At 40.8% G+C, this 14853-nt stretch overlaps 1 protein-coding gene across 1 annotated transcript in view; it reads left to right on the top strand.

Annotated features, from left to right (window-relative positions):
• Positions 1-14853, top strand: part of USP39 (ubiquitin specific peptidase 39) — a 36626-nt gene that overhangs the window by 14702 nt on the left and 7071 nt on the right. Inside the window, exons 6-10 of the mRNA XM_052648378.1 lie at positions 940-1165; positions 2509-2586; positions 3596-3663; positions 4542-4730; positions 11878-12020. Coding sequence (XP_052504338.1) covers positions 940-1165; positions 2509-2586; positions 3596-3663; positions 4542-4730; positions 11878-12020 — 704 coding nt within the window. The remainder of the gene's footprint in view (positions 1-939; positions 1166-2508; positions 2587-3595; positions 3664-4541; positions 4731-11877; positions 12021-14853) is intronic.

Raw genomic sequence — 14853 nt, 5'->3', positions numbered from 1 at the left:
CTCTTTGCTACCACATGGACTGTAGTCCGCCAGGCTCCTCTGTCTGTGGGATGCTCCAAGCAAGAATACTGGAGTGGGTTACCATTCCTCCTCCATGGTATCTTCCTGACCCAGGGATTGAACCTGCATCTCCTGCACTGCAGGCAAATTCTTTGCTACTTGAGCCATCAGAGAAGCCCCAAACTTGTAAAGGCTTTCCTGATCACCTGTATCATTATCCTGAGTTGCCTCCTGAATTATTTTCCCCAGAGATGCCTGGGTTTATATATTTAGCAGCATCTTTCCTTACTCCTTGCTAAAGGAATTACCTTGTCAAAGAAAGTTGTGCACGTGGTAAGCACAGCGCTGATGAGGATTCATGACCCTATCAGAAAAGACCTGAGACTGTTGTTTATGTAGGATCTGTTCTGTGGTCTCCTTCCCAGTTTCATATATCACATTAATAAGCATGTGTTTCTCCCTGAACTAACATGGTGGGTCTTTATCTTTTTGCTTAATGAGATAAAATTAATTTCTATTCTCTTAAAGTCTTTGACTATTTCCATCATAACAGAGTACATTCATTTTTATATACAGTTGTATGGCTTTATTCAGTTCAGTTCAGTTCAGTCTCTCAGTCGTGATCGTCTCTTTGCGACCCCATGAATCGTAGCACGCCAGGCCTCCCTGTCCATCACCAACTCCCGGAGCCATCTCATCCTCTGTCATCCCTTTCTCTTCCTGCCCTCAATCCCTCCCAGCATCAGAGTCTTTTCCAGTGAGTCAACTCTTCGCATGAGGTGGCTACCACCCTCTTAGTACCACATGTGGGAAAGACACCTTTACTTCTGATTCTTTAAGGTGTAACAGTTTTTAGAAGAGCTTAAGTAGGTGAGCCTAAGTCCCAGGGGTCCGGGAGAAGGGCTGTGGATTAATCGGAATCGAATGTTTGATTTCCAGGCTCTGTCTAACGTTCCTCCTCTCCGGAACTACTTCCTGGAAGAAGACAATTATAAGAACATCAAACGTCCTCCTGGGGATATCATGTTCTTGTTGGTCCAGCGTTTCGGAGAGCTGATGAGAAAACTCTGGAACCCTCGCAATTTCAAAGCACATGTCTCTCCCCATGAGATGCTGCAGGCTGTTGTCCTCTGCAGCAAGAAGACTTTTCAGATCACGAAACAGGGTAGGGAAGGAGTAATTCGTGTCTTCTGACTTTTGGGCAATAGCACCAGTTTGGTGAGCACATTTACTGCTACTTTGCAGTGAACTCTGCAGTAGCTGGAGCGAGTGTCCAGTGTATAGCGTGTTCAGGTTCCTCACTCTTCCTTCATCAGCCTGCCCTGCCCAGAGTCCCAGGGGTTGTCAGCTGGATAGGATGTCTGTCTGATTTGCTGAACTAAACTACGACTTGGGAAAACCAGGAGGCTGGAAAAGGCACCAACCATTATTAAGTGCCTGCCATTTTTGCTTCTCATTTTGTCATGTCGCAGACTGTTCTATTCTGACTATTTTTATCCCTCCAAACCCAGTGATTTATTGCCACATGAGTAGCTCATAGTAGCTCATAGGATGTGATATGATACTGTCTAGTTTCCAGGTCAGTTGATTGACCATTCACTCATGGTGCTAGGTTTTAATGCTGCAGGGTTAAAAAATACAGTTTTTTCCTTCCGGGCACTCCTGTTCTAGTGGGGAAGATAGTTCTGTAGAAAGATGATTACATGTGTTAAGTGCTGTGATAGCAGAAGCACAGCATGCTGTGGGAGGGTGCGTAGAGCAAAGATGCCCATTGAACACATGGGAGGTTCAGAGAGAAGGAAGAGACACCTGAGTTTTAGGTAGTGGGGAGACACGCTGGGGGTGGGCATTCCAGGCAGAGAGGACACTGGACAGGAGCATGGAGGTGCCTGGCACAGAGACTGCTTGTAGCTGGACCTTTGGATCCAACAGTGAGTGCCGAGATGGACCAGGTGGTTGGGTTTATTTTCCACTGCTATAAGGAACTTGGATTACATCCTGATAACAGTGGGGAGTCAGTGAAGGCTCTTAAGTGAAGATATTCTGTCACATGTTTGTTTTAAAACATTCTTGTTGAAGAGTGACTTAGAAATTCAGTAATGGCTATTATTATTATTTTAATATTTTGACTGAGCTGTGTGGCTTTCAGGATTTCAGTTACCTGACCAGGGTTGAAACCCAGTCCATGGCAGTGAACATGCCAATTCCTAACCACTGGCCCCCAGGGAACTCCCAGTAATGATTTTTGATGGGTGGTGAGACTCAGGGTTGGAATAGAGCTGATGAGTGAAGGTTCTGGTTGAGCCACATTGTCTAGGGGGTGAGTAAGGTCAGAAGACTAAGATCTTGGCCTTGAGGAGTGTCAGTGTGTAGTGGCCAGATAGAGGAGGTTGCCCACAGGATGGGATGGCCGGAGAGGAAGGAGGAAAACTGAGAATGTGGAGTCATGTCGAGCAGTGTGTGGTTTGGACTTTCATTCAGTCTGATGTCCCACCTCTCCTTTTCCAGGGGATGGAGTTGATTTTCTGTCCTGGTTTTTGAATGCTCTGCACTCAGCTCTGGGGGGCACAAAGAAGAAAAAAAAGAGTAAGTTGTGTTATTTTGTGAAGGCGAGCACTTTTTTGTTTGCTTCCTTTTGGAAACACTTTGCAACATTTCATCCTTTCTTCTTACCTGTGTGTTTTTTGTGTTAGGGTATCTTGTTCCTGAATAGTTTCCTTTCCATTTTTCTTTATTAGAGCATGCTTGTATATAATGGCATTTTTAATAAGTAGAAATGGATATGATTGTGCTCTTGAAATCCTGACCTAGTTTCAAACTGAGGGGCTGGGCAATGTGTTGTGGACATGCTGGTGGGCTCGTGCTGCCAGAGTGAAGACTTAGTGGATAGTCCTCAGGCCTGGCTGCTTCTTTGGAATAACAGACTAAAAGCTAGTTTCTTGCCTTGAGCCTATATTTGGAGAGATAGGCTTGCCTCCCTATAGAGGCTCAGACCTTGAGTCCCTATGTTTTTAGCATCCAGGTTGGCTTAGCAGTAGTTGGACATTTTTCATGAATGCCTTAAATAACTTAGAGATTGCTGAACCAGGTAAGTTGTTTTGGAGACCTAACGCAGTTTTCTTCTCTCTGCGTTCTGATGGTGTTGGTTTCTTGATGTGGGATTGTAGCCTGGTGCTCTTTTTACCAGGTGGCCCTGCCCCCTCTTTAGGTGTCTTCAGCCAGTCTGTCCCATCCATCTTGGGGAGAAGAAAGACATAGAATAATTGTTAAAAAAAAATATTTATTTATTTGGCTGCACTAGGTCTCAGTTGTGTGTGGCATACAAACTCTTAGTTTTGGTATGTGAGATCTAGTCTCCTGACCCGGGATCGAACCAAGGCCCCTACATTGGGAGCACAGAGTCTTAGAGATCCCCTAGAGTAATTATTTACACAAATAAGTAAAAAGGTATAATTTGGTGGTATATGTCTGTTTTTAAGTGAGAGCTTTGGGTCTTATGCTGGAAGATGCTGATTTATTTAAAAAATGTAGGAGTTAGGACTGAATTTTGGAAATGCTTTCAACACAGAAGTTGCATTTTGATTTGTTTGTACAGCAATTGTAACTGACGTTTTCCAGGGATCCATGAGGATCTTCACTAAAAAACTGCCTCATCCTGATCTGGTGAGTGGCTTAGACTGGTTTATATTGCCCGAGAGGATTCATAGTTGACAAAAAGATGCTTAGATAACTGGTACAGCCTTTTGCTCCAGGAAGAGGTTCTGCAAGGCGCCTGCCAAGTGGCATGTCCCTTAGGTTCCTGTGTACCAGTGTGCTAAGTTTGGGAGGTGGTGGTCGATTGTACAGTTGACCTTCGAACAACACAGTTTAGAGCTGCGCTGGTTCACTTATACACAGATTTTTTTCAGTATATAAAAGCACTCTATTTACATTTAGCAGTTGGTTGAGGCTTGATCATCCATGGAATTTGGTATCCAAGGCAAGTCCTGGAGGCAACCACAGATGAGGGATGACCGATTTCAGTGTTCTGGCCGCTAGGTGGTGCTAGTGTGTTTCTTCCTAAAGCTCAGATAAACTTTCTAGATTTCAAATAGTCTGGTATTTAAATAATATCTCTATGAAGATGAAAGACCAGTGTTTGCATTAATCTATAGGGATTCCCAGGTGGCTCAGTGGTAAAGAATCTGCCTGCCAATGCAGGAGACACAGGAGCTGTGGGTTCAGTTCCTGGGTTGGGACGATCCCTAGGAGAAAGAAATGGCAACCCACTCCAGTACACTTGCCTGGAAAAATCCCTTGGACACAGGAGCCTGATGGGCTACAGTCCACAGGGTCGCAAAGAGTCGGACACGACTGAGCACCCACGCATGCATACAGGTTGTGCAGGTGCCTGTGGAATTGCACAGTCTCTTGGGTACCCCTCCTGCCTGCAATATTAAATGAAGTAAATATAAGCGTCCCAGAACTCTCGTTTCTTTCCAGCTGTGGTGTTCTATTTTGCTCACACTGCTTCCCTCCTTTTCCTTCTCCCTCACTTCTAGCCAGCGGAAGAGAAAGAGCAGCTGCTGCATAATGACGAGTACCAGGAGACGATGGTGGAGTCCACGTTTATGTACCTGACCCTGGACCTGCCTACCGCCCCCCTGTACAAGGACGAGAAGGAGCAGCTCATTATCCCCCAGGTGCCTCTCTTCAACATCCTGGCCAAGTTCAACGGCATCACTGAGAAGGTAACCCATCTGCACACCTGCCCTGCTCATAGCCCTTTCTCTCTCTTCCTCTCTCTTTTATCGCTGTATCATTTTATGAGGGGGGGGAGGTTGTGCTGGGTCTTTGTTGCTGCCTGTGAGCTTTCTCTAGCTGTGGGGAGTGGGGGCTACTGTCTTGTTGCATTGCGCGGGCTTCTCATTGTGGTGGCTTCTCTTGTGGAGCACAGGCTCTAGGCGTATGGACTTCAGTAGCTGTGGCTTGTGGGCTTAGTTGCCCTATGGCATGTGGAGTCTTTCCAGATCAGGGATCAAACCCGTGTCCCTTGCATTGGCAGGTGGATTCTTGACTGCCATGAAAGTCCAACCTTTTCACTTTGATGTTTTTCTTTTTAAACTTGAAAATTGCCACTTGTGGGTAATGCGTGTATTTTAAAGTGTATGGTGTTTATTGAGCCTCCCAGACTTTCTGCTGTTTTACCCTCAACTCAACTTGAATTGAAAGTGTAGTGAAGGTGTTAGTTGTTCAGTCATTTCTGACTCTTTGTGCCCCCATAGACTGAGGCCCACCAGGCTCCTCAGTCCATGGGATTTCCCAGGCGAAAATGCCATTTCCCTCTCCAAGGGATCTTCCTAACCCAGGGATCAGTCCCAGGTCTCCTGCACTGCAGGTTGATTCTTGACCTGGGGGCTTCCCTGGTGGCTCAGCTGGTAAAGAATCTACTTGCCAAAACAAGAGATGCAAGAGATGTGAGTTTGATCCTTGGGTTGGGAAGATCCCCTGGAGAAGGAAATGGCAACTCACTCTGGTATTCTTTCCTGGAAAATTCCATGGATAGAGGAGCTTGACAGACTACAGTCCATGGGGTCATGAAGAGTCAGACATGATTGAGCTGCTAACACTTTCACACTTCAACTTGAATTAAAGTGCCTCTGGGTGGTATGGAGAAAGGAGAGGGTATTTAGGAGAGTAGAAACTCACAAAGGTATGAAAAACTCCCATCTTTAAAAAAATATAATATAGATATTAAAGCAGAAGAAAATCACTAAAATACAAATAAAATGAAAAAATTATTCTTACTATAACATTACCTTTCATCAAGTTGAAAGTTTCTTTTTATCTGCAGAGTTAACTGTTTCTTGGTTTAATTCCTTTCTTCATCCTAGATAAATTTAATCCTTTTTCATTCTTTTAAACTTAAAAAAATTTTTTTTTTTTACCTCGATGCCTCATTCTGAACCCTTTTCCCTCTCTTTTTTAGACTCATTTCATTTGGGGGAGGTGAAAGACCTTAGGGCTTATCTAGATCTGTTTATTTTATTTGGCTTTATTTTATACTGATTTTATGTGACAGAGCTGGGGATCGAAAGTCAGATTTTTCTCTGACTTTCAACTATACCACATGGTCCCTATTATTACTGTTTGTTCAAATATAAGTAATATTGAGATTCCTGTGGACCCTCAGTATTGGTTTGCGTTTATTGTTATGATAGTATTACTTAAATCAGTGTAAACATCAATGTTAGTATATACTTTTCATACCTATAGCTTTTAAGGAAAGTACTAAATTATGACTAACTTTTATGTAAACAAAACTTTGAAATCAATAAAACTGGTTAATAGCACTGTTGTAATGTGAGTTTAGCTAAAACCTTGCTGTACTGATGTCCAGTGTGAAATTCCTTCCCTCCCTCCACCCCATGCTCCCAGTGTTCCCTTGTAAATTTCAGAGAAACCTTTTCATGTTAGGTTGTGATGGTTTTTAAGTGTTAAATCTGTCCTTCACTACTCTGAGATAATTAAAAATAGTGCCTCATGATGCCAGCTTGTTCATAGATAGACACAGATGTGGGCAGTGAAATCTCTTGGCATTTACTTGATTAGGAACATTTCTTTTCTTTTTTTTTTTTGCGTTTAGCACAATATTTTATTTCAACCACACAGAAATGAGTTACTTCCTATCACCAAAAAGACATTTATTTCCTTAGGTTATACCCACAGATGATGAGAAATTTACCAGAAGGAAGGTGTGGCTCTGGTATGTGTACTAGAGATGGAAAGTTTTTATTTCTCCAGTGCTCTCAGATTATTCATCATGTGGCAGGGAACTTAGTTGTTTAAATAGGAACAGTTTTATTGAGATATAATACACAGTAGCATACAATTAACCTATTCGAAGTTTACAGTGCAGGTTTTTTTGTTTTTTGCTTTACTATATTCACAGATATGGGCTACCACAGATCTGGTCAACTTTAGAATACTTTCATCATTGATTTTTTAAAAAATCACCCTTTAGTTATCATTTTAACCCCTTTGTGTCCCCCTGCCCTAGACAGCAACTAGTCAGTTTTGAATGACACTTGATGCTTGCAAATTTTGAAACAAACTTTGAGATCACGGTCAGTCTACAAGTTATTGTTATGGACATGTTTTCATTTCTCTTGGCTGGATATCGGGGAGTGGAATTGCTGGGTGGTAACTCTTACATTTAGCCATTTGAAGAACTGTTTTCCAAAGTGACCGCACTGTTATATTCCCACCACTAGTGTACGAGTGTTCCAGTTTCTCTGCATCTTCACCAGCGTTTGTTACTGTTTATGTTCGGGTTTTAGGCATCCTAGTAGGTGTGAAATGGTATCTCATTATGGTTTTAATTTGTATCTCCCTGGTGACTAATTTCATGTGCTTATTTGTATATCATCTTTGGAGAAATGTTTGTTTAGATCCTTTGTGCATTTAAAAAATTAGTTTATCTTTTTATTATTGAGTTGTAAGATTTCTGTATATAGTCTCGATACCAGTCACTCATCAAATTGTATGATTTGCGAATATTTTTTTCCCATTCTGTAGGTTGCATTTTTACCCTCTTGATAGTATCATTTGCAGCATAAAGGTTTTAACTTTGATGAAATTACTTAGTTTTTCTTTTATAGTGTGGGCTTTTGCTGTCATATGTAAGAATCCATTCTTAAATCCCAGGTCATGAAAGTTTACATCTGTGTTTTCTTCTAAGACTTTCATAGTTTTAGCTCTTACATTTCAGGCCTTTGCTGTTGTTGTTTAGTCCCTAAGTCACGTCCAGCTCTTCTGTGACTCCATGGACTGTAGCCCATCAGGCTCCTCTGTCCATGGGATTTTTCTAGGCAAGAATACTGGAGTGGGTTGCCATTTCCTTCTCCAGGGGATCTTCCCAACCCAGGGATCAAACTGGAGTCTCCTGCATTGGCAGGTGGATTCTTCACCATCTGAGCCACCAAGGAAGTTCCATTGATCGGGGGATTTTTGCAGAAACTAACTAATGTGGTCAGTAAGTTTATTTTGATTAACCTGAAATTAATTCTGTTATTTCACTAACACTTTGTGAATTATTACATTCAATAGTTACACCTGACACACCTGTAGAATCTTCTAATTGAATTGAAATGTTGTCTTCAGTTCACTTTTCTGTAGGAGCAAAGGAACCCTCTCCAGCACCATGAGTTTCATTTACACTTTCTGTATCAGAATCATTGACTAAGTTTTTTTGTCTTTTTTTTAATCTAATATTCGCATCATCTGAATCAGAACAATATTCTGAAGAACTGTCATCTTCTAAGACACTAGTATATATATCCCTCAGGCAGTCAGAGAAAATATCTTCATAAAATTCACTGAAAAATTCTTCGTCACTCAAAATTTCATGATGCATCATTTTTGAAAATTTTTCATTGGAATGAATATCTAAAGAGCAAAATTTTATAAATAATAATGACAATCATAAGTTGTATAATGAACCCTTCATCAATCTTAAGCTCTAACAACTTCACATAGTGGTATTTATTGTATCACTCTCTAGAAAAATACTGATATGTCTCGTGGGCTCAATAGTGTATTAAGTTAAACTTTAGTATATGGTGTAAAGTACAAAGTCTAGTTTTATTCTTTTGCATATGACTGTCTAGTTGTCTTAGCACTGTTGACAAGACAGTTCTTTTCCCATTGAATGGTCTTGGCATCCTTGTTGAAAAATCCTTTGACCATAGACGCATGGGTTTATTTTCGGACTCTCAACTCTGTTCCATTGATGTATGTGTCTAGAACACAGTCTTGATTATTACTACTTTGTAGTTAGTTCTGAAATTATAAACTGAGTTTTCCAACTTTATTCTTTTACAAGATTGTTCTGGTTATTTTGGGTTCTTTGCAATTTCTCAAATTTGAGGATCAGCTTGTGGATTTTTACAAAGAAGCCAGCTGATATTCTGACAGGGATTGTGTTGAATCTGTAGATTAGTTTGGGAGTTACTGCCAACTTAATAATAGCAGTCTTTTGATTCGTAAACATGGGTTATTTTTCCATTTATTCATCTTCTTTAATTTCCTTCAGTAGTGTTGTATAGTTTTTGGAGTATAAGTTTGAACTATTTTAATATAAATTTTTATTATTTTAATTTTTGGCCGCACTGGGTCTTTGTTGTGGTGCGCAGGCTTCTCAATGCAGTGGCTTCTCTAATTGCAGAGTGCAGGCTCTAGAGCTCATGGGCTCAGTAGTTTTGGCTCATGGGCTTAGTTGTGATCTTGTGGAATCTTCCTGGACCAGAGATTGAACCCATGACCCCTGCATTGGCAGGTAGATTCTCAATCACTAGACCACCAGGGAAGCCCCCGCAGTTGATTTTTGTATATTGATTTTTGTAGCCTGCGACCTTGCCAAACTTTTAAAGTGGATTTCTTAAGATTTTCCATCTGCAAGATCATATCATCTGTAGACAGAGATCGTTTCACTTCTTCCTTTCTAATCTGGATGCTTCATATTTATTTAAGTGTTACTGTCTGATTGTACTGGCTGGAATCTCTAGTACAGGGTTAAATAGAAGTGGAAAATGCAGATATCCTATCTTGTACCTGATCTTGAGGGATAGCATCCAGGCTTTTACCAGTAAGTTTGATGTTAGCTGTGGATAACATCACATATCTGTTTTTCATAGATACCCTTTATCAGGTTGAGGAAGTTCCCTTCTGTCTCTATTAGTGTTTTTCTCATGATAAGGTGTTGGATTTTGTCAAATGCTTTTTTGTATCTACAGAGATGATTGTGTGTTTCAATCATTGCTATTTGTTGTCTTATTTAGCTATTTATTGCCTTATTATTATTATTATACGGTGCAGTACATTATATTAATTTATTTTTGGATGTTAAGCCACCTTTGTATTCCTGGATAAATCATACTTAGTCATGTATAATTGGTATATAATTCTTTCTTGTTGTTTATGTTGAAATTGGTTTACTAGTATTTTGTTGAAGAATTTTGCATCCATATTCATAGAAATACTGATCTGTAGTTGTGCCTAGTTTTGGTATCAGGGTAATGCTGGCCTCATGAAAGGAGTTGGAAAGTATTCCCTCCTTATATTTTGGAAAAGGGTTTGAAAAATTGGTGTAATTTCTTTAACTGTTTGGTAGAAAATACCAGTGAAAAAATTTGGGCCTGGACTTTTCTTCGTGGGTAGGTTTTAATGACTAATTCAATTTCTTTACTTGTTGTAGGTTTATTCAGATTGTTTCTTTTTAAGTTTTGGTAGTTTGAGTCTTTCTAGAAATTTATCCATTTCATCTAACTTATCTCCTGTTTTGGCATACAGTTGTTTATAGTGTTCCTTTATAATCATTTTTATTTCTGTAAATTTCCTAGTAATGTTCCCTTTTTCATTTTTGATTCTAGTAATTTGAATTTTTTTTTTCTTGTTCAACTAACTAAAGGTTTGTCTTTTTAAAGAAACAGGTTTTGTTGATTTTTCTGAAATGTTGTTTATCCTGTGTTTTTTTAACTTGTGGTCTGATATATTTTTTTTCTTTTTTCTGCTTGCTTTAGGTTTAGTTTGCTTTTTCCCCAATGTTTTAAGATGGAAGGTTATTGATTTGAGATCTTATTTTTCAATTTAGGTATTTATAACTAAATTTACCTCTTGACCACTGCTTTAGCTACATCCCATAAGTTTTTATATGTTGTGTCTTCATTTTTATTCATCTTGAATTCTTTCCTAATTTCCCTTTTTATTTCTTTTTTATTTAACCGATAACTCATTAAAGAATGTATTGTTTAGTTTCCATATATTTGTGAGTTTTGCACGTTTCTTTCTGTTGCTGATTTCTGTTAATAATTTCATCCCATTGTGGGCAGAGAACATGCTTTGTATTGTTTCTATATTTTATGTTTGTTGGTTTGTTTTACGGGCTGGCATATGGTCTTTGCTGGAGACCATTCCATGTGCCCTTGAGAAGAGTGTCCATTAAGCTGATGGCGGTGCAACTTTATAATTATAAATGCTGCTCTAATTATAATGCTACTCAGGTCTTCTGTTTCTTCTGCCTGGTTGTCTGTCCACTGTTGAAAGTGAGATATTCAAGTCCTGAGTGAGGCCTCAGTTAAGTGTTGCTCAACAGACTATACTTGACCTACGAGTCTTGGGGCCTTGGAGGAGGAAGGAACGTGGAATGTCAGTTGACTGCTTTTCTGGAAAACCCTCACTGTTAAAGTGCTCTTTGTTGGTCACAGGTGCCTGTTCCATGGTGCATGTGTCTGATGGCCAAATGGTCAGGACATTCTTCTTTATTTTGAATTAAGTAAAACTCTTATATATTTTTTTAGGGGCTTCCCAGGTGGCTCAGTGGTAAAGAATCTGTCTGGCAATGCAGGAAACATGGGTTCGATCCTTGGATCAGAAAGATCCCCTGGAGAAGGATGTGGCAGCCCACTCCAGTATTCTTGCCTGGAAAATCCCATGTACAGAGGATCCTGGTGGGCTGTAGTCCCTGGGGTCACAAAGAATCGGATACGATTGAGGGACTAAACAAAAAACAAGTCATGGTTTTTAAATTTTGAACTTTTAACAAATCCTCTTTTTCACTTGACATTTTTGTTTTCCTTATAGAAACAAATACCTACATTACTACAGTTAGAGTTGAACAGTTTGGTCACGTGCTGGCTGAAACACAGCCCACAGATGAGGTATTTCAGCTTTGGCCAAACAGCTGTTCTTAACCCTTGCAGGTGGTTGCTGGGGTCAGGTGTCTTCTGGATTCTAAGTGGAAGACAAAATTCTATTAAACCCAAACCAAGCCAAAACAAAACTTGTGTTCCTGCTCTAATGCTCCAACACTAACTTGATCATTTTCTTTTCTCTCTCTAGGAATATAAGACCTACAAGGAGAACTTTCTGAAGCGCTTCCAGCTCACCAAGCTGCCTCCATATCTAATCTTTTGTATTAAGAGATTCACTAAGAACAATTTCTTTGTGGAGAAGAATCCGACTATTGTCAACTTCCCGATTACGTGAGTGTTCCCCTCCTTCACTTTCATTAGGGGCATGAGCTTGAGTTCCTTTTTTATTTCTTTGTGCCACTCTTAATATTGGACCGTCTTAGTTGGAGATTGTAAGGAACCTACCTACACTATATAAGTTAAGGTTTCTATGGGAAGGATACAAACATTTTAGGGACCTCAAAGATGAATGTTTCAGTTCAGTTCAGTCGCTCAGTCGTGTCCAACTCTTTGCGACCCCATGAATTGCAGCACGCCGGGCCTCCCTGTCCATCACCATCTCCCAGAGTTCACTCAGACTCACGTCCATCGAGTCAGTGATGCCATCCAGCCATCTCATCCTCGGTCGTCCCCTTCTCCTCCTGCCCCCAATCCCTCCCAGCATCAGTCTTTTCCAGTGAGTCAACTCTTCACATGAGGTGGCCAAAGTACTTGATGCTTCAGCTTTAGCATCATTCCTTCCAAAGAAATCCCAGGGCTGATCTCCTTCAGAATGGACTGGTTGGATCTCCTTGCGGTCCAACGGACTCTCAAGAGTCTTCTCCAACACCACAATTCAAAAGCATCAATTCTGCGGTGCTCAGCCTTCTTCACAGTCCAACTCTCACATCCATACATGACCACTGGAAAAACCATAGCCTTGTCTAGACAGACCTTAGTCGGCAAAGTAATGTCTCTGCTTTTGAATATACTATCTAGGTGGGTCATAACTTTTCTTCCAAGGAGTAAGGGTCTTTTAATTTCATGGCTGCAGTCACCATCTGCAGTAATTTTGGAGCCCCCCCAAATAAAGTCTGACACTGTTTCCACTGTTTCCCCATTTATTTCCCATGAAGTGATGGGACCAGATGCCATGATCTTCGTTTTCTGAATGTTGAGCTTTAAGCCAACTTTTTCACTCTCCTCTTTCACTTTCATCAAGAGGCTTTTTAGTTCCTCTTCACTTTCTGCCATAAGGGTGGTGTCATCTGCATATCTGAGGTTATTGATATTTTTCCCAGCAATCTTGATTCCAGCTTGTGCTTCTTCCAGTCCAGCGTTTCTCATGATGTACTCTGCATAGAAGTTAAAAAAGCAGGGTGACAATATACAGCCTTGACGTACTCCTTTTCCTATTTGGAACCAGTCTGTTGTTCCATGTCCAGTTCTAACTGTTGCTTCCTGACCTGCATACAGATTTCTCAAGAGGCAGGTTAGGTAGTCTGGTATTCCCATCTCTTTCAGAATTTTCCACAGTTGATTGTGATCCACACAGTCAAAGGCTTTGGCATAGTCAATCAAGCAGAAATAGATGTTTTTCTGGAACTCTCTTGCTTTTTTGATGATCCAGCGGATGTTGGCAGTTTGATCTCTGGTTCCTCTGCCTTTTCTAAAACCAGCTTGAACATCAGGGAGTTCACAGTTCACATATTCCTGAAGCCTGGCTTGGAGAATTTTGAGCATTACTTTACTAGCATGTGAAATGAGTGCAATTGTGCGGTAGTTTGAGCATTGTTTGGCATTGCCTTTCTTTGGGATTGGAATGAAAACTGACCGTTTCCAGTCCTGCGGCCACTGCTGAGTTTTCCAAATTTGCTGGCATATGACAGTGGGGATGACTCTAGATTTGCCTTACTCTCTTGGAACCCTACTATCTTATTTTTTCCCTAGAGGATAAAGTCTGGAATGCATTCAGTGTCTGCCTATTGATGAGAAAGTTATAAAATTTGATGTATAGTATCATTTTTAATTGACCATGCAGTTGTCTTTTTGCAGATATTTATATGATATGTGTTTTTTTTCAATATGTGTCCTCTATTTTTTTTTATTGGAATATATTTGCTTTACAATGTTGCGTTAGTTTCTGCTGTACAATGAAGTGAATCCACCATGTGCATACATATATCCCCTCCCTCTTGGACCTTCCTGTCACATCCCACTCCATCCCCCGCTCTAGGTCATCACAGAGCATGGAGCTGAGCGCCCTGTGCTATAGAGCAGCTTCTTACTAGCTGTTTTACACATGACAGTGTATTTATATCACCAGTCCTAATCTCCCAGTTCATCCCACCCTCTCCTTCCCCTTCTCCCCCAACGCCCGTGTCCACATGTCTGCTCTCTGCGTCTGTGTCTCTGTTTACGAGTATTTTAATGGGGAATTTGGAGGAGCTGTAGAAGGCTCCTGCAAGACCCTTTTGGGGGTAGACAGTTGGTTTTTAGTTCCCAAGAGATGAGACCACAGAGAGGCTTGGTGGTGGGGCTGGCAGGAAGAAAGGTGCATCTGTGTGTGGGCATTTAGATAAGGTAGGGGCCCTAACATGATTTCTTATTGGAAGGATTTGAATGGTTAAAAGATAGGATTACCATGCTGTTTAGCTCAGAAGTGTGGTTATTTCTAAACCTCAGAAAGGTTTAAAAGGTAGTCTGGGGGCTGTAATGGGCAAATGGTCATCTCCTTCTCTTGTCTTTCTCCCTCCATCCCCTCCAGTTGCCCAGACTGAACTGCCAGTGTTTTCGTTTGAAAATAGTACCAATTCTTAATTCTGTGTAGTGTTTAAGAGGGTAGCAACTTAAAGAAGTCTTGAGTTCTGTGTTGTCCTAGCCGGGTGGCCTTGTGCAGGTCATTTGTATACCCTCTCCTGGATTAAATGAGAGGCCTGGACTAGACGAGCCCTAGGGATCCTTCCAAGTGTAACATTTTATTATTTCTGGTTCCAGCATCACCAAGACTCTGAGAACAGCGGTGGATGAGGAGAGAAAACCTTTGTAGTAGTTAGGGTTACAGGAGAATTTCTTTCTCTTCTTTTCATGCATTTTTCTTCTCTAATATCTTATTTGTGTGACAAGTAGAATGAAATCTGGGGAT

Source organism: Budorcas taxicolor, chromosome 11 (assembly GCF_023091745.1).
Source record: "Budorcas taxicolor isolate Tak-1 chromosome 11, Takin1.1, whole genome shotgun sequence".
Classification (NCBI taxonomy): Eukaryota; Metazoa; Chordata; class Mammalia; order Artiodactyla; family Bovidae; genus Budorcas; species Budorcas taxicolor.
This window is presented reverse-complemented; position numbering and strand designations above follow the sequence as displayed.